Source organism: Malania oleifera, chromosome 1, assembly GCF_029873635.1.
Source record: "Malania oleifera isolate guangnan ecotype guangnan chromosome 1, ASM2987363v1, whole genome shotgun sequence".
NCBI classification, from domain to species: Eukaryota; Viridiplantae; Streptophyta; class Magnoliopsida; order Santalales; family Ximeniaceae; genus Malania; species Malania oleifera.
The window spans coordinates 98,272,712-98,299,888 of record NC_080417.1 but is presented as its reverse complement, the minus strand read 5'-3'; the positions used below and the strand labels follow the sequence as shown (position 1 = coordinate 98,299,888).

General features: G+C 35.9%; 1 protein-coding gene across 2 annotated transcripts in view; it reads right to left on the bottom strand.

The window, feature by feature from the left end:
- Nucleotides 1–18,169: 18,169 nt before the first annotated feature.
- LOC131166996 (uncharacterized) overlaps nucleotides 18,170–27,177 on the bottom strand; it is a 102,397-nt gene continuing 93,389 nt past the window's right edge. For both annotated transcript variants that reach the window (XM_058125719.1, XM_058125714.1), the window contains 2 exons: nucleotides 25,127–25,195; nucleotides 18,170–18,665 (listed from right to left, as the gene is read on the bottom strand). In XM_058125719.1, coding sequence (XP_057981702.1) covers nucleotides 18,393–18,665; nucleotides 25,127–25,195 — 342 coding nt within the window. In that variant the 3' untranslated portion in view covers nucleotides 18,170–18,392. The remainder of the gene's footprint in view (nucleotides 18,666–25,126; nucleotides 25,196–27,177) is intronic.

The following is a 27,177-nucleotide window of genomic DNA, read 5'->3' as shown; positions in this document are numbered from 1 at the left end:
GCATTTGATTTCTATAGAAACACCTATAGACAATGGGAAAGGTATGTAAATTAATAGGGTTTTAGTCGATTTAAAACAAAAATGAAAAAGAAAGGTATAGAAAATTTGACAAAGCTTTATTATTTTTAATGGATCAACGGTGTATAAATCTAATGTCTGTTGTGTAAATTCAAATTGAATATTGTGGACTTCCAATTAACCCAAAAAAAAAAAATTTAATGATGAAGATCTATTGATTTGTTTATATACTGATGATATGTTTATATTTAATAAATACAAAATTAGAAATACTAAGTAATTATTATGATTTAGCTTTGTACAGAAGTATGGGTACCATTGGTGTTGTTTCGGCTATTTGAATCATTAAAATGGCACTAACTAATTAAATAACTTTTTAATAGATAATATGTTCTAGAATTTAAATATATTTTTGTCCAATTAACACTCCATTTAATTTGATTATAGTATAAGGCTTTATGAGAATTCCATATATAGAAAAAAAATTTGGAGGGGAATGGTGTAATCCCAAAAGAGGGGGGGGGTGATTTGCAATTATAAAAACTTTTGCGGATTATATAAATGATTCACCTAAACAATATCCCAATTAAAATGTATGGCATGTATGTAAAGACAATCATAACAATATAAGCAATCATACACGTATAGAAATTTAAATAAAATAAGAGAGAGAGAGAGAGGAGAGAGAGCGAGAGAGAGAGAGAGAGAGAGAGAGAGAGAGAGAGATATATATATATATATATATATTGACACCGAGATTTTTAACGAGGTTCAACTATACTCGCCTACGTCCTCGCTTTGGGCAAACCCTCAAGGATTTCACTAAACTGATGATATTGGTGTAATCCCAAGAGTGGGGGTGAGTTGGATATTTAAAAAAATCCAAGTCAATTTAAACCAGTAGCAGTATATCACAACCTAAGGTCTTTACTAAACAGTTCCAATTCAACTGATACAAATATGTTTAGATGAGCTAGGCAGATAAAGCAGTTCTAATATTTCTCAACAATCACAAATAAGTATCTAAATGTCAGTGCAACAATTCCAGCAAATACAGATATGCAAGAAAGCACAAGAGTGTAAAGAAAATAAAGGAGCAATGACACTCGATATATATGTTATCGAGGTTCGACAACAGTGCCTACGTTCCCGCCTCAAGTTTACAAGTAAGAGGATTCCACTAAGGCTCACCTAATGGGTGGAGCGACGCCTGTTACAATACTCTCTCCTTATTGGGCGAGGGAAACCCCATCTCACAGTCACAGGGTTGAGTCCAACCTATACAATTGATCCTTATAGGTTAGATCACCACCTCCTCAGGCCATGCTTGGAATACAGTCAATCAAATAAAGATTTTTGTGTACAATAGAAATGCTTCTAAGCTAAGTAGATATGTACCACTATATAACCCAACACACTTTAGTATGATAAATATTTATGCTCAATAGAGTTTGTGTGAATATATCTCTCAAAGCAATGTGTAGGGGATAATGATCTTTGAGTTAAGCAAAAATATATGTTAAGAACTTCTTCAAAGATCAAATGCTTGAAATAATATTTCCAAAAATATTTTAAAGCAACGTATAGGAGATATTAGATATTTGCCTAACAAATGATTTTTAGCAATACACACAAGGTTGGCTTCTGAGTCTTGCAATGAGGGTGCAAAAAGACTCACAAGCTAGAAGGATATTCCCTAACAATGTTTATCAATCAGAAATAATATGGGAAAAATCACCAAGCTAACTCTCAAAAAGTCAAATAAGTATGGATATGTGAGAGTATAAGCTTAGAAATGATGTATGAGAATGCACACAAAAATGAAAATCAAACTCCCTTTAACTTGCAATTGATTTGCAAATGAGGAGTATATAACTAGTACTCTCTTCTTAAAAAGATTTTAGCAAGAAAGAATGACAGAGAGTAAATAATATGCTTTAAAATCGAAGTAGTAAGCAATGAGAGCACAAATAATTTTAAAGAAAATTTTGCTAATCAAATTGTTAATTAATTGCTAATCTGGAGTAATGAAGGGATATATATAGAATTCCCAAAAATTTTGACCGTTGGGGACACGAAGGGAACTTTATTGTTTAAGTAAAAATTAATCCCAATTAGCGCGGTAAAAACTCAGCAACTCGAGAGGTTCCGTCGACCAAGGGATTCACTAGGCGAAAGATTTGAATTTTCAAGCTAAGCTCGATTGGCTAAGGAACGATTCGTTCAACTGACAAAAGGTGACACTGAACCCTTTGTAGGTTCTGTCAACCCACGCGAGAGGTTGGTCGACTACTTATGTGGTTCAGTTGGTTGTGACATTTTTTGAACTGATTGGCCGGTTGACTTAGGAAGGTGGAAAAGTCCAATTTATAGAGGACGGTCGATTGTAGATACTACGTTAAAAAATAGGTTGGTCGACTGAGGCTTGGTCAAACTTTGACATTAGGCTTACGGTGTGGTCGGTCGACTGAGGTGTTTTGAACACCTAAGGTTCAGTCGACTGAGGCTCTTTAAAACTAAAGATTATTGCCCCATTATGTCCTTAATCCTTTTCAACCCTGTGTGAATAGGTTATACCATTTGAATTAAAGGGTTGTGGATCCTAAAGCAGTCTATGGCTTTTGAGCATTAATTCTTATCATGCATGCAATGCATTATTTACAAACCATATAATTATTACAGACCAGAAAGTATAATGCAATTACAATTGACACATTTGGTCTTCATTTCCTTTTTCTCTTCAAATGCCAAGTGTATAAGTTTTGATTTCCTTCAGGGCTTCCATCGTATCCTTACCATCAGTGCTTGCTAAGAGTAATCCTGTTCAAATGTTCAGTGCATAGGTAAGATATAAAGTGATTTTTCATTATTAAAACGGGATTAGAAATCATAGAGTCAACATTCTCCCCCTTTTTGATGATGACAAATACACAAGCAAAAGTGGGTATAGCCTAAAAGGGCTCCCCCCAAGAATATGCATAAATGTTAACAAAAAAACTTCTAGCATAGTCAAAGCATATAATAGAGGTCATCTTAAACAATATTGTATTCAAGTTTGACATTGAAGCTCAAACACCAATCATATACATGGAAGAATAAAAATCATGCTAAGCTAGATTCCTCTAAAAGAACATTTTCCCAGTTTTTCTATACTTCTCCAGGTTTTGCCATACTTCTCCCCCTTTTGGCATTAGCAAAAGGGCTAAGGTAAGAATCATTTATTAAGTCTTAGTCATTTTTAGAATGTGATTTTATTTTGGGAAAAGTTTTACGAAATTTTGGAAGCATGTCGTCTGTAAATAGAGCATTTTCCAAAACAAATATGTTCATTAAGCACCTGATTGTTTGCAGTAAGCAATTTGCAATATTACATATAATTTAAATCAAACATGCAACAACCTAGAGTGACTACCAACATACAATTCTCATTACTGCATCAACCATGAAGAAGGTGTTCCATACAAGCATGCAAAGCATTCAATTCAGTATAATCCAAGGCAAATCATGCAATTATTAATATTTATCCAATATCTATAAAATAGTTTGAGCATGCATTTCAATACATTAAGTACAAAATAATAAGAATTTTAGAGCCGTAGTGATTTTAAATTAAGTTGCCCCCCCTAAGTTTATGCATATCCATCATATTTCTAAGCAACTTCTCTACTGTGCATTAGGCCTAATTCTTGTCTAATTTCAATGAATCAGTCTTCCTGAAGAGGTTTTGTGAGAATGACAAACTATTGTTCATTGGTGCACACAAACTCAAGTACTACATCCATCCTTTGCACATGGTCACAAATGAAATGATGTCTAATTTCTAAGTATTTAGTTCGTGAATGTGATATGGGGTTCTTTGAGATATTAATTGCACTACTATTATCACATCTTATGGGAATCGTGTCATAGTGCAATCCATAGTCCATGAGTTGTTGCTTCATATAAAGTGATTGAGCACAACAACTTCCAGCCACAATATATTCAACCTCGGCTGTGGACAATGCAACTGAATTCTATTTCTTAGAGAACCAAAAAACTAGAGATTGTCCTAAATAATGACAAGTGCTGCTAGTGCTTTTTCTATCCACTTTACTACCGACAAAGTATACATCAGAATAGCTAACAATCTCAAAAGAGGAATGCTTAGGATACCACAATCCTAACTCAATAGTCCCAATAAGGTATCTAAGTGTCCTCTTGATTGCTAATAGATGAGACTCTTTAGGTGCAGCTTGAAATCTAGCACACATACAAACACTAAACATTATATCAGGCCTACTAGCAGCCAGGTATAACAAGCTACCAATCATCCCACGGTAGAGCTTAACATCCACCGGTATTCCTTGCTCATCTTTATCTAATTTAGTGGAATAGTTCATAGGTGTTCCTAGTATTTTACTGTCTTCCATTGAACTTTTTAAGCAGGTCTCTCACATATTTTGATTGGTTTATAAATGTTCCCTATTTTGCTTGTTTTATTTGAAGTCCTAAGAAGAAATTAAGTTCACCCATCATGCTTATTTCAAATTTGTTTTGCATGCATTTGGCAAACTCATTGCACAACTCTTAGTTTGTAGCTCCAAAAATAATATCATCTACATATATCTAAACTAGGAGCATGTTATCATTTTTAGATTTTATGAAGAGTTTTGTGTCAATCTTTCCTCTAGTGAATCCATTATCTAGCAGAAAACCACTAACCCTCTCATACCAAGCTCTAGGAGCTTGTTTCAATCCATACAAGACTATTGATAATCTATAAACATGATTAGGATATTTGTGATTCTCAAAACCCGAAGGTTGTTCAACATAGACTTTTTCATTAATATAGCCATTTAAAAATGTGCTTTTAACATCCATTTGATATAATTTAAAGTCTTTAAAAGTAGCATATGCAAGAAACATACGAATGGGTTCCATCCTAACCACAGGAGCATATGTTTCCTCAAAATCTATGCTTTCCTCCTAGTTATACCCCTGGGCGACTAGCCTAACTTTGTTTCTAATCACTATTCCATTTCATCCTTTTTGTTCCTATATACCCATTTGGTTCCAGTAATAGTGTGATCATGAGATCTAGGAACCAAGGACCAGACTTTATTCCTCTCAAATTGATTAAGCTCTTCCTGCATGGACAATACCCATGATTCGTCTTCTATGGCCTCATTAATATTCTTAGGTCCCTCCTAAGATAAAAATGCAAAGTAGCTAACAATATTTCTTAGGGAAGAACGAGTGCCAACTCCACGTGAGGGTTCACCTAAGATTTGATCTATGGGATGATTTTTTGCAAATTTCCACTCTCTAAGTAGTTCGTGTACCTCATTCTTGATTATCTTGAGCAGGTGTTTCACTAATTTTTATGCTTTTTTCAGTGTTATTTACAATAATATCTTCTCCAATCCCTTAGTTATTTCAATATCATCCTCATCGGTCTTCCTAAAAAAAGGATTAGACTCATCAAACACTGCATGGATGGACTCTATTGCAATCAATGTTCTCTTATTATATACCCCGTAGGCTTTACTATCTAATGCATAACCTAAAAATATACCCTCATCAGATTTCGAATCAAATTTTCCTAGGTTCTCATTATCCCTTATAACAAAATATTTACAGCCAAAAACATAAAAGTAGGAAATATTAGGTCTATGACCATTCCACAATTCGTAGGGGGTTTTTTTGAGAGTGGGCTTGATCAAGACTCTATTCATAACATAACATGCAGTGCTTAAAACTTCAGCCTAGAAGTATTTAGGTAATTTATGTTCATTGAGCATTGTTCTACCCATTTCTTGTAGAGACATATTCTTTCTCTCAATTATACCATTCTGTTGTGGAGTTGTAGGTGTAGAGAAATTATGAGATATACTATGATAGTCACAAAATTCCTCCATATCTTTATTTTTAAATTCTCCTCCTCTATCACTCCTGATATATGAGATTTTATACCCTTTATCATTTGGATTTTTCTAAATAAACTAGCAAGATTTTCACATGCTTCATCTTTATGTGTTAGGAATAATACCCATGTGAATCTAGAATAGTTATCAACAATTACAAAGACATATGATTTCCTCCTAAACTCTGAATCTAATTAGGACCAAATAAATCTAGATGTAACATTTGAAACGATCTGGTAGTGGAAATGACTTTCTTTTTCTTAAAGCTAGATTTAGTTTGCTTACCTAATTGACATGCATCACAAATTTTATCTTTTACAAACTATGTCTTTGGTAAGCCTTTAACTATTTCCTTTTTTACTAGCTTTGACAGTAAATTCATACTAGCATGCCCTAACCTTTTGTGCCCAAGCCAACTAGCTTCATTTATTGTAGTAAAACATGTTACACGTTGAGAAGCAAGGTTATCAAAGTTAAAGGTATAAAAATTTTCATGTCAATCAGCTGTAAACATAATTTTGTTTTCATATTTATTCTCTACAATGCATTTTTCATGTTCAAAGGATACCCTATAACCTTTATTGCAAAGTTGACTAGTAATTAACAAATTATGCTTCAATCCATCAACAAGTAACACATTATCAATAACCAAAGAGGGTTCCTTACCAACTTCACCAATGCCAATGATTTTGCCCTTTGCAATATCTTCGAAGGTCACGAATCCTCCGTCTTTGGGGTGCAATGGAAGTGAACTTGGTCTTATCTCCAGTTATATGTCTTGAGCAATTGCTATCCATGTACCACTTGTCCTTACTAGAGGACGATCTCAAGCACACCTCGTGGTCACTATGTGCCATTAGGCACAGGTTGGCAACTTCAGTGTCGCTGGTGTGGCAACCTACTTAATTTCCACATTTTTTTAATAATAAAATCAATATCAGAAATCCCAACTCAGTAGATCACAGTCCACCTGGACCCGTGGGTACCAAGAATACATCAGAACACAAAACGGAAGCCTAAGTAACAGGAAACATACAATCATATACATCTCATTATACCATACATCACAATACCAGAGCAGAATGACTACAATCCCTGTATACATATATACACAACACTTAACCCAAAAAGATGTCTTAGGGCCATTTCCACAAAATACATCTGACCCTATCAAAGTACTTACCCTTTTGGAAGGGCAGATCTATTGTACTAGATCAGCGGAGCTTTACCTACTCTCCTATCAGGGGCTACTGAAAAGTTTATAAAATTTTGGGGCGAGACACCTCTCAGTAAAGGAAATAAACTAATACCAGTGTGTGACAACATAAGTATTCCGTGTTATACATATACCATACAGAACATATTCAGTAATTGTTTTGTCAAATCTGGGAAAACATATATATCATCAAAATATGGCAGAACATACTGCATTTTCATAAACATATTTCATTTCATATAATAATAATAATACAAAAACATTCCTAGTAGGTTAGTTGGCTGTTGTCATGTATTACCCCCACATGTCTCGGTTGTGTGGCTTGAAGGCGGGACTTGACAATGGTTGACCGACCACAGCCAAGTCAAAAGTACAGTCTGTAAGTATAATGGGTCTGTCAGACCTGGTCCGTACACCAGGGGCGCTCACACACTTCTTAAAAACCACATCGACCATCCAATCTCACACCACTTCGTACAGCGGCGTTAACATAAATATCATGATCACGAAGATTATGGACACATAGCAACAGTACCATGCAAGTGCTAGCCTAAACCAAGCCAACCAGGTTCTGATATCATATAACATATACTAAAACTATGATACATGAATATTTCATATCATTAATTATCAAATCAATCATGTCATTTTGCATATATACGTATATCATGAAAATCATCAGCCCGTACGCTGGCAAATCATAGCACAGCCCATATGTTGGCAAATCACATCCATAGCCTAGCCCATATGCTGGAAAATCATATCATAGCACAGCCCATATGCTAGAAAATCACATCCATAGCTCAACCCGTACGCCGGAAAATCATATATATAGCTCAGCCTATACGCTGGCAAATCATATATATAGCACGAATCGTATGTCGGCAAAACATATAAAAATCTCGACCCGTACGCCGGTTTTCCATTATAAAAATCCATATCATTAACACATTCCTAAAAAACAGTATTTCATAACAATTTCTACTCATGCCACACTAACAAGTTTTTTGTATATTCAACATACCATCATTTTCAACATTATTTTCCCAAATATAAATCACATATATATATATATTTATTTATTTCCCGAAATCAAATGTTATAACAATATACATATTTTCATAAAATACTGGCTTAGTTTATCCCCTTACCTGATTCCTGAAAAGCTCCTAAGAAAATATGTCCCGCACCCGCAGGGTTCCCCGTTCAACACCCTGAAAATAGAATTTCTCAGAACTAAAGTTTAGTATTTTAGTAGAAAGCCTTACCTTGGATTTGGGATGGTTTCCACTTTAACCCCACCGACGATCCGCTTTGAAAGATTTGTAGAGAACTTTCCCAAGAGCGTCTTTAAAAAAAAAAAAAAAAAAAGAAATATAAAATATTAGTGGATTGATTTCCAAAAAAAAAAATAAATAAATAAAAATAAAAATAAATAAAAATAAATAAATAAAAAATAATAAAAAATTAATTAATTAATTAATCAGATTTAAAAAGAAAAAGAAAAAAAAATTAATTAAAATTTATTTTTTATTTATTAATAAAATATATTATTATTATTAATTAAATATATTATTATTATTATTATTATTATATCCTCCTGAAGCTTCAGCAAGCTTCAGGAGATTCAAGTTACTTTTTTCTTTTTCTTCTTCTTCTTCTTCTTTATTTTTTCTTTTCTTTATACTATTTCCTGCAACCTGCAATCTCTCTCTCTCTCTCCTCACGTTCTCTCTCTCTCTCTCCTCGATTTCGTGACGGATTTTCGCCCGATCGAAAATCTGAAGATACCACTGGACTCTATTCGCTGCTGCCGTCGTTTCTACCGAAGCAGATCGGTGATAGGAGCGGCATAAGCATATTCCTTGGGGTAAGCCATTTTCCCCTTTTTCTTTAATTTCTTGCAAAATATAAGCCCAATTGACGAACGGACACCACCACGAGAATCTAGGGATGATTCTCTACAAGTCTAGTGAGACGGAATTTTCGTGGGGGTGTCGGGCCAAAACCCCAAATTTGAGGTGCGGCGATTATTAAGGGGCTTATTTTTAATTAATTAGCATTAATTTAGAAATGCTAAAATATTAAGCATTTGGAACTAAAGTAGGATTTCTGGAATTTAGGGCCCGGGTGAGCGCCGCGGGTGTAATTTTGGGACCCACAGGCAAAATTTAGAAAAATAAGTGGGGATTTTAAATAATAGTTTAAATGTTAATTTGAGGTATATGAAGCCTAAGGAGGGCTAGATGAGTATTATTTTGGAGAAATAGATTAATTGATCTGGGGAAAAATGTAAATTGCAGGAATTAAATTTCGGGCGCCAAAGGCGTGAAATTTTGGGCTCTAAGAAATTTTTCAATAGTCAGGTAAGGGAATAAACTAAAGCAGTAATTTTTCATACAAATTATTATTGATTATGAGTAAATTTATTTTCAGAAAAGCATATGTTATATTGTGTATTACGCATGAAATGTACGATTGGGAAAAATACTGCTATGATGATTAAAATGTATATGTATGTATGAGATGTAAATAATTCACGTTTTTAGAATATGAAGTATGACTTTTAACAGCATATGTGTGGCACGAATATTATTTTATGTGAAATGTATTATGATGTGAAAGATTTTACGAACCAAGCATTTATGGAAATATGAGTTATGTTGTGATAAATGATGTATTTTCAGTATATGTATACCTGAAACAATTTTGGCGCGAGGCCATATATTTATGTTATCGGCACGAGGCCATATTTATGTTATTGGCATGAGGCCATGTATTTATGTTATCGGCACGAGGCCGAATCTATGCTATCGGCACGAGGCCGTATTTATATTATTGGCGCGAGGCCATATTTACTATGATTTTGGCGCGAGGCCATATGTATGATTTCGGCGCGAGGCCGTATCTATGTTTTCGGCACGAGGCCGTAATGATGTTATGTATGATCATGTATTATATGTTTTCATAACCAGGATGTTAGTTTAGTTCAGACCAGGAGCTCGGTACCGTAGCTATGGGTTCATTTTGGCACGAGGCCTTATTAGTGCTACCGTCCCACGAGGGGATGGGAGATGGATAGTCGATGTGGCTTTCAGTAGAGTGTGGACGTCCACCTGGCAGTCCGGACCAGGGTGTGGCGGGCTCATCGTACTTACAGACATATTTGATTCGGCAGTGGTCGGCCAGCCATTGTCGGGTCCCGCCTTCGGGCTGCACAACCCGTCATGGGGGGTAATACATGACACCAGCTAGCTAGTCATCTTGGGTTTGTTTTCAGTACTACAGTTATAACAGATGATTTTATGTATGATATGATTTGTTAACAGATGTGAAAATATATGTTTACCCAGTACGATATGATGATGTTTATGGAGTTATGAAATGTACTATATACGTATAAATGCATTAAATATTCATGTTGCCACACAGCTGTATTTAGTTTATTTTCCCTTACTGAGAAGTGTCTCACCCCCAATATTATTACATTTTTCAGGAGTCCCTGAGAGACCGGCGGGTCAAGGCCGCCGTTGAGATTAGTGAGATTACCCCGTGAGGAGGGTAAGATTTTGTACTAGGGTTAGAATTATTTTGTGTTTGACCCTAGAGATATTTGGATATATATGAGGATGTATAGTAGTACAGTATCATAATGTTATAGAAAGCTCTGGTATTATATTTTATGACTGGATGTTTGAGATTTTATGTGTACTGCTGCTAGGTTTTCCGCTGTGTATGACAGGTGTCCCCGCTACCCACGGGTTCGGGTTGACCATATTATTTATTATGTGATATTTTATGTTAAGAAATTGAGGGACGTTACAGTGTCGTGGTGGCTTTAGATCCTCGAACCGGTGGAAATCCGGCCTGAAATCGAAAAGAGAAGGAGGAGGAACTGAAGGGTAAGAGAGAAAAGTTCTACGCAAGAAATTTCGGTTAAAAAAATATGTTGTGGCCTTTGTCGAAAAGCCACGTCACCTCGTTGACGAGGTTAAGAGAAAATTCGTCAACAAACTCTCCCCTTTGTCGACAAAATTCAGAAACCCCAAAGTCATCGCCTCGGTATTTCCTCATCAACGAGCCACGTCACCTCGTCGACAAGTAATGTAGAAAGTTCATCGGTGAACTCCAAACCTTGTCGACAAGCTCCTATTATACCCTCGTCGACGAGTCTCCTATATTCGTCAACGAGGAGCTGAAAAATTCTTCCGGATTTATCTTTTCCAAAATGCAATGTCGTCGATGAACGCAAAGCATTCGTCGAAGAAATCGACTGCCTCCTTTTGTTTCTGGTTTCCATTTACCTTTCTTTTTATTATTTAAATACCATTATTCCTTGGGTTGTTACAGCTGGACTCAGTGTCTGAACCACTGGTACTGTGTTTGTCCCATGACATGCCGACTTTCATTGCCCTTTCCTTCTTTTTTAATTCCTTTTTGAGTAGTGGGCAGTTTGGTTTAATGTGACCGGCTTTGTTACAGTTGAAGCAAATGGGAAGATTTGATTTTTCCTTTTTCCTGCTTGACCCACCATTTTCAAATTTTGAGTTCCTGAATTTTCTAGAGGACCACCCATTCTTTTTGAAAAATATGCTGAATTTTTGTTAGCATAACCATGTCTTCATCTGGCTCCTCGTCACTATCTATACTAAAGCCACTAATAGATGCTTTCAAAGCTGTCACCTTTTTAGCTTTGTTATGCTCACTCACCCTTTCATTTGTGGCCACTTCATACGTGATGAGTGATCCTATAAGTTCATCTAGTGACATTGCCTTTAGATTTCTACCCTCAGCTATGGTTGTAGCCTTCGCTTCCTAGATTGGTGAAGTCTCCTAAGTATTTTCCTAATAATTTCATAAGTGGGGTAAGTCTTGCCAGGTGCTTGTAATGAGTTAGTGATGTGTGTGAATTGAGTGTACATGCTTTGAATAGATTCACTAGAGTTCATCCTAAATGCCTCATATGTAACTTCTAATTTATCCCATATTTCTTTAGCCGAGGTGCAGGCCATGACCCTATTGAATTCATTAACATCAAGAGCACAGTATAAAAGATTCGTGGCAGTAGCATTTACTTGAGTTGCTTACATGTCATCGTTTGTGTATTCTTCTTTAGTCTTAGGTACATTTACTCTTTCTATAGATTTCATAGGGACAAAATCCCCTTTGGAAACTACTCTCCACACCCTCCAGTCAGCATTTACTTTGCTGGTCAAATACGTCATATGAAGCTTGACTTGCCACGTTGAAGTAACTTCTTCAGTTCCTAAAGTCAACAAATTATGTTTATAGAGCCAACTATCAATATAGTCATGAATAGAGATTAATCATTGTTGGGCCAAGGCCAACCTCTAGGCAATGTTAATGAATTTTCTAACTAAGGAGAAGAATCACTGATATACGCATTATGTTATGAGGATTCTATTCACTTGGTACTTGCTACAATTTCAGAAAATGGATAGCCAAAAGTGCACAAGTGCAATTTATGTTGGTGACATGGACTGTGATTCTATGGTTTTGTTTTGGGGATGAATTGGTCCCATTGTTTAAGCTTGCAAGACACCCAAAAATTCAGGAAGTTCTTACCAGCTACATAAAGATATGCATAAAGTATTTTTCACAATTCTTACGAGTTATGTTATTTATGAAGAAGGAAAACATAAAACATATAAAATTAGAATTGCACAGACCACTTGTACGAAATGCATCAATTGTTGTGATTAAGTGCAGTGGACTTAACTGATCAATGAGTGATGACCAATTCATTCAACCATGCATATATCATGTGTCACAGCTTTACAAAGCAATGACTTTGCTTCTAAAGATGTGCCCACTTGATGAGCATAGCTCATGAGGCAACCTAGAGGTGAGCATGGCTTACTGATTATGGCCCATTTAATAAGCACCATTCATGAGGCTTGAAGACATGCCCACTTGATGAGCATAGCTCATGAGGCAACTTGAGAGTGAGCATAACTCACCAAATAAGGCCCAATTGATGAGCACTGCTTATGAGGCCCGAAGACATACCCACCTGATCAACATAGCTTATGAGGCAACCCAAGAGTGAGCACAACTCACTAAAAATGGCCCATTTGATAAGAACCACTCATGAGACCTGAAGACATGCCCACTTGATGAGTACAATCTAAGGGTGAGCACGGCTCGCCGATTATGGCCAATTTGATGAGCATCTCTCATGAGACAATTTGAGAAAGAACGCAACTCACTAGATAAGACCCAATTGATGAACATCGTTCATGAGGCCCAAAGACATGCCAATCTAATGAGCACAACTCATGAGACAGCCCAAGGCTCACTAGCAATGACCCATCTGATGAGAACCACTCAGGAAGCCCGAAGACGTGTCCATTTGATGAGCATAGCTTATAAGATCTAAAGAAATGCCAAGTTGATGAGCACTAATCATGAGGAAATCCAAGGGTAAGCTCAGCTCACAAGGTACCCTTTATAACATTAGTAAAGTAGATAACAACACTTGCTTAGTAAGGAGCTGCTTAGAGAAGTAGTTTATAAAAGTTGTTCGGCAAAAGGCTGCTAAGATAAAGTTATCCAAAAAGCTGCCCTGAAAAAGTTACTATTATTTGATTAAATTTTTGCCTTAAACATATGCACTAGCATGGATTAAGATCGAAGAGTAAGGTAACTGACTCAGATTGAGCCAAAGAGCACTATTACTGGTTTAGATTGAGCCAAATCACTTAGTAATCGACTCAGATTAAGCCGATAACCTCTGCAACCAGTTCAGATTGAGTTGAGGAGCACTACACCCAACTCGTATATATGAATAAGCTTTATAATCAGCTTGGATTGAGCCGAGAAGCTCTATAACTGGCTCAGATTGAGTTAGAAGCCCCCAATTCATCTTGAATGGGGGGCAAAAATCATACACACAAGGTAGGTGATGCAAAAGACTCTCGAATAAAAGAAACTCAACTAAAAAATTTAAGAGTAAAAAGGGGGCAACTGATATACTCGAAATCAATAGACACATTCATAAAGGGCTAAAGTTATGAATCCACTGTTAACACCCTAACATTAATACCCTTAAACTATCCATAACCCCCATTAACATAATAATGTGCCCATAAATATAAAATTAAAGGAGGACGTGCTTCTACCACTATAAAAAAGCTGCTCCAAGAGGAGGTAAGCATCTCATTTTGACCCATTTTTTTCTTACTGTTGCAATATAAACCTCCCACGATCCCTAACTTAAGCATCAGAGAAATTTCTCGGAGTACGCCCCGGGTCCTCCAAGCCATTTTTGTTTGATTCCTTTTAGGTAGTTTTTCTTTCATTTTTTTTTTTTTGGCTCTAATGTTATGAAAAGTGCTGCAACATTCAAATATAATTAGTCAATTAAATATTAAAAAATATACATTAATAATTTAAATAAAATATTTTAAAAATATTTTATTTAGCTATTCAAAATCAACCACGTATAATTATTTTAAACTATTAGATTTTAAAATTTTTAGAAATTTTTAAATGGAAGACTGTATTGGCACTGTAAAAAATATCATTCATACTCCAACTTTTATATTTTAATATATTAAAATGATAATTTTACCCATTGATTTTTTACTTTACAAGTGAAAAGATAAAAAAGAAAAAAAAAAGAAAGAGCAAATTTGTAATTTCATTGTGAGAGAAAAAAAAAATGGTGCGGCAATACTGTGTGAAGTGCCAGTATAACCTTTCCTTTCAAATTAAATAATTTGCAATGGATATGAACCACTAGTATATTACCAATTTTGACTATTCGTCTATTGGGTAAATCTCATATACAGTCACTAAACTTTAATAAATGTTTCAAGTCGATCATAAATTTCAATTCACAACATTATAAGCGTTGAACATAGACATTATTTCAATATAATCAAATGTGCAATGATTATTTACAGTCTATGCTAAAATACTATAATGGAATTAGGACTAAAAATAAGTTAAGTCAATCTTTTACCATACTGCAGATTAAATCTTGAATTGAGTTACTCAAACTTGCAGATTAAATCTTGAATTGAGCTCAACCTCAAACCAAACTCAAAATGGATTTAAATACACTTACTCAAACTTGTTCATTTATGCAGGTGGTGTTGAGTGAGCCATTTTTTACTGGAGCTACATATTGGGTTCATCACAAACGACTTGATTTTTCACAATCTCTGATTTTGTAAGGTGAAAGGCTCTCAGGTTTTCGTTAGGGAAAAGGTAAAAATTGGGTCTTATGAATTGTTAGGATTATTCCCCTATCCTCTCCCGAGCACTTGCATGCATGAAGGAAAAACCAACAAAGCATAACCCTGCCAATGAATTCATATTATGGAGTTTGGGTTAAAAATGCTCACTCCCGCATAACCCCTACTTTTAGGTAAGGCTAGCATATTCTATTGATTTAATTTGACCTATTAAATGGGCACATAAATGAGATCAATCCAAGTTTATCAAGGAGCCTAACCAAAATTGTAATCATGGCGCTTATGAGTTGAGTTGAGTTGATTTTATGCAAGTTTAGGTCATTTATTAAACAAGCTAAAGAATTCTCATTTATATAATGAACGTGCTTAAATGAGTTTTTATTAGGTTACTCGTGAGCAGCATGATTTATTTGCAGCCTACATGGGATCCTACTCAACCATCTTATTAAGTTTTTGTGCTCCACCCACACCCATTTATCACTTCACTTTCGCATTATGTCAACCATACAAGTGTTCAAGTTTTGTTATGCAAAATTAATGATCAAATTGATTTCATGAATTTTCTTAGGATGCTAAAGAGTTTTCCATAAATTATAGGAGTCGACTATTGCTCATTAAATGAAATTTGAAATTACATGTAAAGTTCAGACATAATATGTTTTGAATTGAAATTTACTAAACAATCTAAAATTACTACTAAAGTTAAAAGACATTTATAAATTTTAGGCAGAAGACACATATCTCATATAAGGTTCAATAAAAAGATGTAAACCTCCCTTAAAGTTTTGAAAATTTCACAAATCCTTTATGGAACTTAACAAAAAAGATATAGATTTAAGATTTCTCTCGAGATTTGAAAAATCCAACATCTCCTTTGGGGTTTGCTTAAAAAAGACATAAACTTCCCTTAATATTTGCAAAAATACAACTAGAAAAAGATTATAAGCGTTCATAAATCAAATGTGAAGGGAGGCCAATTGAATTTTTAAAATTTTTACGAACAGAGGCCTCTAGAACCTGCAAGAAGGTTTGTGTGTTTTTGTCAAACTAGTTACAAGCATGTGCATTGCACGTGAAGCAAATTTTACATGTTACAAATTAAATCACTCCTAAAAGTCTAAAGTGAAAAATATGGTAGTCCTTAAATGACATAAATTAAGATGTCGACCTATAATTTTGTAGTTATCTAAAGTAAAAATTCCATATGTCCAAAACTCAAAATTAAACGCTTAATTGAGTCCTTTTATGCTTCAATCTTCATTCGACTCTTGAACTCATGTCTGTTGAAAATATAACACTCCCTTTGCTATACACAATAGCAACATATGCCGATGCATCTTCATACAATTTAAATTTTTGATTTTTACTCTTTTGATTGTTGAACTCATGCCTATTAAAATTTCAACACCCCCTTTGCTATACAATGCCAACATCTGCTGATGCATCTTCATACACTTTAAATTCTCTCTCTCTCTCTCTCTCTACAATTAGAAGGTGAGTTCATCACCTCCCAAGCAACTAGGTTTTCCACCACTGCATTGTGCAAACAACTTTAAAAGATGTCGTAACTAATTCGCATGCTGAGAACAGTGATGTTTCTAGGACTGCTTTGTATTTTAAGGTTGCTAGCTTGTCACTTATCTATGAATTGAAGATCCTCTAGTTGTATTAGAGCTGAACATAACAGCTGCATTTGGCACGCAACCTTGTCTTTGCATCCTGCTCCCCCCCAAAACGAATTGATTTCACAGATAAATGTCAAAGTCGTGCTCTCTCTCTGTACAATTAGAAGGTGAGTTCATCACCTCCCAAGCAATTAGGTTTTTCACCATTGCATTGTGCAAACAACTTTAAAAGATATTGTAACTAATTCACTTGTTGAGAACAGTGATATTTTCAAGAATGTTTTGTAATTTAAGATTGCTAATTTGTCACGCATCTATGAATTGAAAATCCTTTAGTTTGTATTAGAGCTGGCGGCTGCATTTAGTACGCAATCTTGTCTTTGCATCCCACACCCCCACAAAACGAATTGATATCACTAATAAATGTCAGAGCCGCACTGAATTTCATTTTCATTTATGATGTCTAACCACTGCAAAATAATGATTGGTTCAATCCTAACAGCAGTCTATTCCAACAAAAGTCAACCAAAAAAATGTATACGCACACGGATTGGTTGAGAAGTGAAAGGGAACCAAGTCTTGAGAGAAAAATTGAATGTCATGGAAGAAAGCAAGAGAACCTAGGAGGCTATTAATATTATATATTAATCAAGTAAATGTGAGGGGACAACGTTCAATTTTAACTTTTTGAGATAAATATGAAATTACAAATATAAAAATTCACAATAAAAGATAGCATTAAAAATTTTATTTTTGTCATTTTGAGGCCTACAATGATTTTTTTTTTTACAAGAAGTGTTTTTTAGGAAAAAAAAAGTGCTAAATTTAATAAATATTGAAATGTAAAAGTGTTAGAAGTTGTAAGTGCTACTTGATTGTGCTTAAAAATATATTATTTGAATACTTACTTTTATTATAAGGTGTTATATGATTATTTTTAAGTATATTTTGAATGAATATATATATTAATATTTATAATTAAAAAATTTATTAATAATTTTTAAATTATTTTTAACTAATATTTAAATAATTTTATTAAATAAAATAATATAAATTTATTATTTTTAATTATCAACAATAGTCTTTTAGGAGTAGCTCAATATCTTTTGTGCTAATGTTCAGGCGCACATAATTGTGCCGCTGTTGAAAAACTGAATATGAATATCCCGCTGTTGAAACATAGGATTGAGAGATAAATGATTTTTTACTTGTGCTTCTTTCATATAATTTATCAGACTTATCAGTGCCATTAAATACACCAATCCAAGCTTCCCCAGGTCCTAACTTGACATATCCCAAATGGAAATGGTTCTACAGAGACTGTTTCTCCAACTCTGACATTCTAATGAGGCATTATTAAAAAAGAAAAAAGAAGCATTTCCTTTATTTCAAAATACCAGCACACTAATTATTGTCTTAACCACACCTGATAATCTGATCCTTGGCCAACAAACTTATGCCAGCTCCCATCCAAATTATTTTCCTTGAAAGGATTCCAATCAAAATGGCCAAGCTTCATTACCAGTGCATCACCAACCTGTGCAACGTAACCTTCATTGTTTGCATGGTATATCTTGACGGGGCTCCGGCAATGGATTCCAGCCCGTCTCCGGGCCTCGATTAAGTCTGTTATCACATCACGAATGCCGAAGTCGTAGAAATGATCATAAAATATAACAGGCTGCAAAATAAACAATGAAAACTTGTTACACAACAGGAATAAAAAAAAACGTTTGGTTTATCTTTCGGGTGTGCTTTATTTATTTATATATTTCTTGTTTTGGTGTGGTGGTGGTGTGGGTACCTGTGTCTTTTGACTATTCATTGTGCAGCAAGCAGTTTAGCAGGGTTGGTACCAGAGGCGGCACCAGAATATGTAATTATTGGGAGCAACAACTGCTGCAATAATTTTTTCTTTATTTTATTCTTTATCTAAAACGTTAATTTATTCATAATATGAAATAATTAATCGAAAGAACTTGGGGAAGTCATTCTAAAACAAATATCTTATGGTCTTCATTTTCAAATGTACTAAACAATCTTATTTAATACTATCAACTTCATCTCTTTCAATATACACGTTTAAGTAATGGTTCTTCAAATGATGTCTTATTTGATTATGCACTCAAGCCTCTTCCTCTCACGCTCTCTCTTTTGGTATATTTTATATTGATACAGATTTGGGGCTACTTTAGCACAAAAGTTTGTTACTTTGTAAAATAAAAACGCTATTGCTTATGGCACAAAAGGTTTTTTTTTTCTGTTTTTCTTTTCTATAATATTTTTGAATTGATCCCACAAGTACAGTTTGAGGGGGAGCATTATGTAAAAAGGAGCAAAATCAATGTAAAAACATAAATGAAGCACAACAAAAATTTTGACTCGACCAAACTGCTTCTAATATCTCTAAATTGACACATAATTAATATTTAAGTGGGGGCATCATATATATATTTCAAACAAATTATAGGTGGTACAAGTGTGTTAACTTTTCGAGCGGGGGTAATCGCCTTCCCCAACTCACTTCTGCTGGTTGTCAGTAAAGCCTAGTCATCAGCCAACCTTAATTAAACCACCAGGGTTTCGAGACTCTTCAATGTCTTCATTTTGTTTTACGTTTTGTTTCTTTCATTTTTCAATTTTCGTGTCTTTGTGGAGTTTTGGGGTTGGGGCTGATGCTAATTGACGATGGGGGCATTAAGTTGATGGACAAAGAAAGCAAGTATTTCAGAAGATCAGTAACATTTTTTTCCCTCTTTTGGTTAGCAGAAGTTGGTAAAAAATGGTGCCAATTAGCATGCACTCGAGACAAACTTCAGTCACCAATTTTTTTTTTCCCCCTAATTCCAGAAGAATAGATGTCATTAATAGGAGAATAATTTACAGAAAGGAGAATAAGAATCTCCTTAAAAAATCAGGAACAAACAACAAAGAAGGAAAAAACTAAAGAAGAACAAAGAAAGAAAAGGAAAAATCAAGTCAAAGGATTTCTCCAATTCGCTGAACTTCCAAACAGCTAATTCTCCTGAAAAAAAACCCAACACACCACAAAGAGGCCATGTAGTGAATCTTTTCACAAACCAGCTGCCAATTCAATTAAACCCCCACACCGCACCCCCACCCCCCCTGCGAGAGGCGCGGCGTGGTGGGAAAAGATCTGTGCACTATGCCCAACCATAACCCCTAAAAAACTACAAAAATTGCACATTTCCATAATGCAGCCCTTTTCTTCCTCCTTCCAAAACCCACAAAAGAAATAGACAACAATTCCTCCACAACAAACTCAATTTTCTCCCCAGAGAACACCAAATAACTAATTCCAAATCCTCCAAGAAAAATCATACTTCAAAAAAAAGAAAAAGAAAAAAAGAGAGGATGAGATGTTGTCTCAAGGATACATCTGGAGAAACAGCCTTAAAAGGTCTCCTGTTTTGCAACAAGTTATTGGTATTGGTTTTACTAAGCATAACCAACCAAATAAAAGCCTTAATTTTTAGGGGTACTTTGGCCTTCCAAATAAAAGAATATTGAAGCAAAAAAAGAATTGGAACAGGAACAGGACAAGAACTCATAAAATGATTTATAAGAATAAGCCCTTGAATGGACATCCCTTATTGAATAAAGATGACAATTATTCAATAAAGTCAACGAGGAAGATAACTCCATATCGTTAAAAGATCTCCTAAAATGAAAATTCCAAGAAGCTAAGGGTCTAATTGAATCACCAGCAAAGAAAGAAATAACACTGTTCAGCCCTGAGCTCAATCAGATGAAAATTCCAAGCTAAAGGACTAATCGAATCACCAGCAAAGAAAGAAAAAACACTATTCAGCCCTGAGCTCAATCGAAGAGATGAGGAAAAGATGTGCTTAAGACATCAGTCCCCAACCACAGGTCTTCCAAAAATGAACTCGAGAACCCATCACCCCACTTCATATTCTTCTGGAGTTCACTCCCAGAAATATAGCCATCCCTACCCCCTCACGTCAATCCCACGAGCCTCTTATCCATTCTCATGCGATCATGGTGAGGGAGCAAGTCAAAATAGAGGGATAATCAGGCTGTGAGGAGTGATTAAAGGATAAAATTGAGAGATAGATCTCCATGGACTCTCTAAAAAACATCTTAAACTATCGCTAGTGTAGGAACCATTCTCATTCAACCCAAACTTCTTCTAATAACTCTATGCCAAAGGGAAGAATCTTCTAGGGGAAAACATTTAGCCAAAAGAGGAGTATTTTTACACAAAAAACTTCCCAAGACCCAGCTCACCCTCCAATTTAGACCCACAAACATCTTCCCAACTTAGCAAATGATTCCTATGACACTCGACTCTAGACCACAAAAAATCTCTTATAATTTTCTCAATCTTACCGGCAATCCTCACTAGGATCTTAAAAATAGACAAGTAATACAACGAGATACTAGACAGACAAGCCTGAATAAGAGGGATTCTACCCCCAAGAGAGAAAAGAGCCCTCTTCAAGCCAACTAAACGCTTTGCCACCCTTTCCACTACTGGATTCCAAAAATCTGCAAATCTAGAATTACCCGCCAAAGGGACCCCTAAATAAGTCAAAGGCCATTCCAATAAACCACATTTGACATCAAAGGACCAGCTAAACCACTCCTCCCCAAGCTAATTTTGAGCCTAGACACCCTCTCAATAACTTGGAGAATACCCAAAATAATCTTGAAAGAAAAATGGTGCTGACCGCGAGCAAGCGGAGGATGAGAAATCACCACTCCCTCTCCCCACTGCCGATCTTTCACTAAGCCCAAATCCACTGCCCTACCCACCATCTTACTCAAAACATCAGCAGCTACTAGGACAAACAAAAAGGGGGGAAGTGGGTCTCCTTGTCTAAAACCTCTCAAGGCCCTAAACCATGACTTAGGCTCACCATACACAACTATCAATAACCGCACATTAGACGAACAGCTCCTTATCCACAGGCGCCAATGCTCACCAAATCCCTTTCTCACAAAGATTTTATCCAAGAAAACTCAAATTAACTCTATCATAAGCTTTCTCAAAGTCCAATTTAAAAATGAACCCCCTCTTTTTTCTCCTATAAATATCCTCCACCAACTCATTGTCACCAAAGCTGGAGATAGTCTTATCAAGCACCACTCAGCTATGTCTTATCAAGCACCACTCAGCCTATTAGCTAAATACTTTGGTGATATATAACACTAGAGACTAGACTATCCGTATGAAGTTCTCTACCTTAAAGTATTTAGACTTCTTAGGCACCAAAGAAATATTTTAGATAGTGAAAGAAGATATATTAAAAGAGAAAAAAGATACAAGCAGTACAGGATAAGGAATCCTCAAAGAAAATAAAAAGAAAAATTAAGACCACCCGAAACAAAAACTGCCCGCAATCAACACCACTATTACTCTCCTCCTAAGACAGTACCTAAGCCTAAAGAAAACACTATCTAAGAAAACCTCTTTTTAGACCTTTCCCATCATAATTGACGGAACACTACAAGTGAGCCAATTCTGTTACACCTTTCCTAGCCTTGATTTTGCCTTCATCCAAGTGAACTTTATTTCCTTCTAAATCTGCTAGCCATATACCTTTTTGAAAGAGCATATGTTGAATACGAGAGACAAAATCAGTATTGATCTCATTCTGCTGAATCTTGTCTTCTACCTCTTCTAGTTCATCATTCCCCAACCCAACAATTCCCTCTAAATCATCCATTGGAGATGAAGAATGAGCCCCCAAAAAATCAGAATCATCTGATCCATAACCAAATTGTCCGTGAACCTTATCTAAGAAAAGCTCTTCATCACAATCAAAACCACTAACCATATCACCCTCCTCATCTGATGCCTCCCCACTTCCTTCTTTTTCAATGAAGTTTCCACACAACTTTTGTATTTAAGACTCTTTTCATTCCATTTAAGTCTTCAATGTAAATTTACCATCTCTGTGTTTTTTGAGAAGCTTAACTGGCATCCCGCCAGCCCTAAAACTCTTCCCAACTGAATCATCCCTAATTTCTGTGCTCTTCTACCTCCCATGAGTATAAATTTATGCTGCAGCTTATCAGCAACCTGAGGCTCCTTTACCCCATCCATCCTTGCCTTGTCGCTACTAAAACTTGCATAATCTTGATACCCAGTTTGAGCAGTCAAACCATATTTCGACCAGTCAAACCATAGTCCTACATATAATCCCCTTACACTCTTCCCCCAACCGTCTGCACCCAACTGTCTGCCCACTGATTAACTTCTTGTGTTGCTCATCCACACGGCCTCCCCCTGTCATAGTATAGGTACCACGATGTTGTTTCTCCTTCACCTCCATGCTCTTCCCAAAACCTAGTTTGCGGCGCGTACCTGTGCCATCACCCATCACTGCAGCCTCCTCTTCTAAGCTTTGAGCCTTGTTGCAAGATGATTTACCTGAAACCAAGGGCGCTCAATGGAATTCTCCAAAGGGCTTTGGCATTATGTCTATCAAAAAGACCTTGTAAAGCCTGAGATAGGTCGTGTGCCTGCTCTGGAGAAAACAAGTCAGTTGGAGCAGGCTGCCCTTTCAAAGACATTTGGGTCAAACCCAATAGCACCCAAAAGCTGGCCAAAATTCAAAGGAATATGTATGATCCACAGCCCACCCAACTCTAAGCCCACTCCTTTATTCTTGGGTTCCCAACCCTTAAGCCTCTCACATCACAAACCCTAGCTGAGGTGATGTCCACTGGACTGTCTGCCACCACTATACTCACTATAGATTGCACCGAACCTCCACAGCTGCTGCAACAACACCCAACCTGCTGGACCTTTGGCAACGATTCTCGACCAAGGCTTGGTGTGCAATTTATGTTCCTTAATTTACAGCTTGGTGTGTTTCTCTCACCATAAAGCAATAAAAGTGTAATTAATGCTCTTGCTCAAAATCCCATTCCAATAAAATTCAGTAAAGACTAAATAAATCACCATAAATTACAACTGAACAATCCTGAAAAAAAAAAAAAGCTGTACTAAAGCCATCCAGGCCCGGAGCCTTATCGATCTCCATCCCAAAAACTACCCCCTCACCTCCTCATCAAAAAGGTCTCTTTAACCATCACATTTGATCTCTAGAAATGGGATTCCACTCTAAACCCTCAATCATCAGTCCACAAACATCCTCCTAACAACAAAATTTATGAAAGAAATTAGTGATCTTAGAGGCAATCTGACTAGGGTCAGGGTCCCCACATTGAAATCCCTAATCACATCTAACTCCCTACAAAAGAAATTAGAACTACATACACCATCTTTGACCCATTTAAATTTGGTCTCTTCAGCCACCATATTTTCAAGAGCTACGATTTAGATTTGTGTGGATTTGGATAAAATGTAGTACAAAATTATATTAAGTTTGGTCCAAATCCATATAAATCCAAGTGCAAATCCAAGCACAAACCCCAAACACAACCACAGCGGATTGAATCTAATCAAGTGCACAGCTAACTTATGCTAGAGAAGGGCTGCAAATAAAAATAAATAAAATTAAACCAAGTGATAATCAATGAAGCTGTGATTGTTTGAGGAAAACAAAATCATGGAAAGAAATGTATGTGCAGTTAAAAAAAAAAAAAACAAGTGATCATCAATGAAGCTGCAATTTTTTTAGAGGAAAACAAAATCATGGAAAGAAATGCATGTCCAGTTTTAATGTAGCCTTTTGTGCAATTACCATGGTAATGGCTGGTGACGGATATAACTAAGTACAAACCAATGTGTGTGGCAAACCTGCCCCCATGCTATATACAAAACAAACCCTAACAAAAATAAAAGAAATCCATTTTCTACTACTTCAAAAACACAAACAAAGGTTTTGTGCACGCACACACACATCCCCCACCCTGCTGGGGGGTAAGCATGGGCCCCAAAAATTCTTGAAAATAAAAAATTTGTTCTTTAATAAGCAATTAATGTTTGGTTACTTCACATTTTATAGTTCAGGCACCCAACATAAAACTTTAGTTTGTGGCTTTGCGCCCCTTGAGATGTGTTATATAATTGTATTCAATAAGCCATCAATATTCATATATTTCAACAAGAAGCTTAATGACATGCATCAGATATCTTCTCTGAATTAAAAAAAAAAACAAATTGAAACAAAAGAGAGAAATTACCGTCCCAGGATGGCTTAAAATGTAAGCATATCCTTGTGTAAGCTTCTCACGTGGAAATGGCCAATGACCCTGAAAATAAAATAGTAAAGCTTCTAACAACTGTAATGCTTGATTCCAATCTGCTAAAACTAATGCATAGGAAGCCTTTTATAGGATTATAACAATTGGAGAATACAAAAATAATTTAGAACTAAATAATCTAAAATACCAGTTGCCTAAATAATAATACCCTAAAATCTGGCTTCCTATATAATATCCTAGAATCTTTAAGCTAGGACACTGATGAAATTACCCAAAATAAAACAAATGAAAATATAATAAAAATTAGGAAAGTAAAATAGATCTTGCTTGCACGCTGCATCACTCACCTCCCATTAGAAAGGGTTCAAACTCAAATTTTAAAATTCAAAGGATGAAGAACCCTGGTACCTCACTTGAAGGAGGCAAATGTAATGTGCTGGATTCTTAACAAGATGAGATTGTTTGAGCAAGCAGCCTGTAGAGGTACAAGTAACAAGTATGTGAGATAATAAAAATCATCTGGTTGGGAATCAGGGTTTGAATTTGAGGCATCCACTATTTCCTGCAGTGGTTCTTCAATCCCAATGGGAACATCCTTAACTACCTCATTTTTTTAGACCACTTCCTCCTAAATAGGCTGAACAGAAGCCTCTTCTAATTCACAATGATTAGGATCAAATAATGAAATAATGGTGCAAAGCAATCAAGGTTGTTCATCCTAGCATCAATCCTGTCCAATGCAGAAGCCAAGGCAAAAAACGTTTTTTTCCCCTGCTGGTTCTCTGGCTGGCTGAACTGGTTTGTTCTAGTTTGGAACAGTCCAGTGAACCAGTTTGGTTGTCTGGTTGGACCAGTTCTGGCTGAAGCAGCTTGGATCACCTAAAGCAAACTGTTTTAAAAGATACTCTTTTGGAATGAAATTAGGGAAAGGCTTCTTTGATGGTTGATTGGGGAGGGTTGCAGCTTCCTCTCTGCTCCTGTGGCAGAAACACAGGTGCTGCTTCTTCAACTGCTGCAGGTCAACGGCAGAAGCCCGGTGAGGGCTAGCAATGGTAGGTGACTTTAGAACGAGATTGCCAGCCACAGATATGATGGATCAAGAAGTCTTCGCTAGACCATGTGTGAGGATTTTCAATCCAGCTTCAGCAGTGATGATGTGGCATAATGGTGATGGAAATGTCAAGGACGAAGCTTGACTACCCAACAAAGCTCCAATCTGGCAAGGGAGGCTTGTAAGACAAAAGTTCCACAAATGGTGTGGGTCTGACCTTAGTGAAGTCAACTCTTGTGAAGCTGTCAACGAATGACAGAAACAGAAACTTGCACAATGGAGGCTTGCCTTCGTCAATTTTGGGCGTGACAAGAGGTTGTTGCCCCATTGGATTTTTCTGGACGTTAGGGATTGATTTGCGATGACTACATCTTTTGTTGTAATCAATGTTTTAAAAGGTGAAGGTGTAAGGCGAGGCGTAAGCCATAAGGTGTTGGGGCATAAGCCTTTTGAGAATTTTTTTTTAAGATAAAAATTTGTTAAATAAATTATACATATTTAAAATAAAGTAAAAATTAATAAAATAAAAAATATAATGTAAGAAAGGAAAACTAGATGTACTTCGCAAAATACTTGTTGGCCATTCAAAAATTGCTAACTTGAATACATGACATAAATCATGACGAGTTATACCATTACAAAGTTCAAACTATTTTCGTGACGTAAGATACAAGTCCAATTTTTGGAAAGGTTGAGGTTCAAAAGTTTTAGAAATAAACACATATTATGACATTCCTTTTGTACAAACATGTAGTTAAAATTTTCTAACCAATTCTAACTTGAGAATCACACACCCAAAATGCGTAAGCCTCAACTAAAAAGGCGCGAAAGGCGTGCTTTTTATAAAAATGGCTAAGCCTCAGCATGTACGTTAGCCTTTTTGGAATTTGGTATTTTAGATTGAGCCTCGAGGCAATTTAAGCATGCCTTGCCTTGAGGCGAGTGTCAAGGTGAGCCTCAATTGAGCCTTTTAAAACAC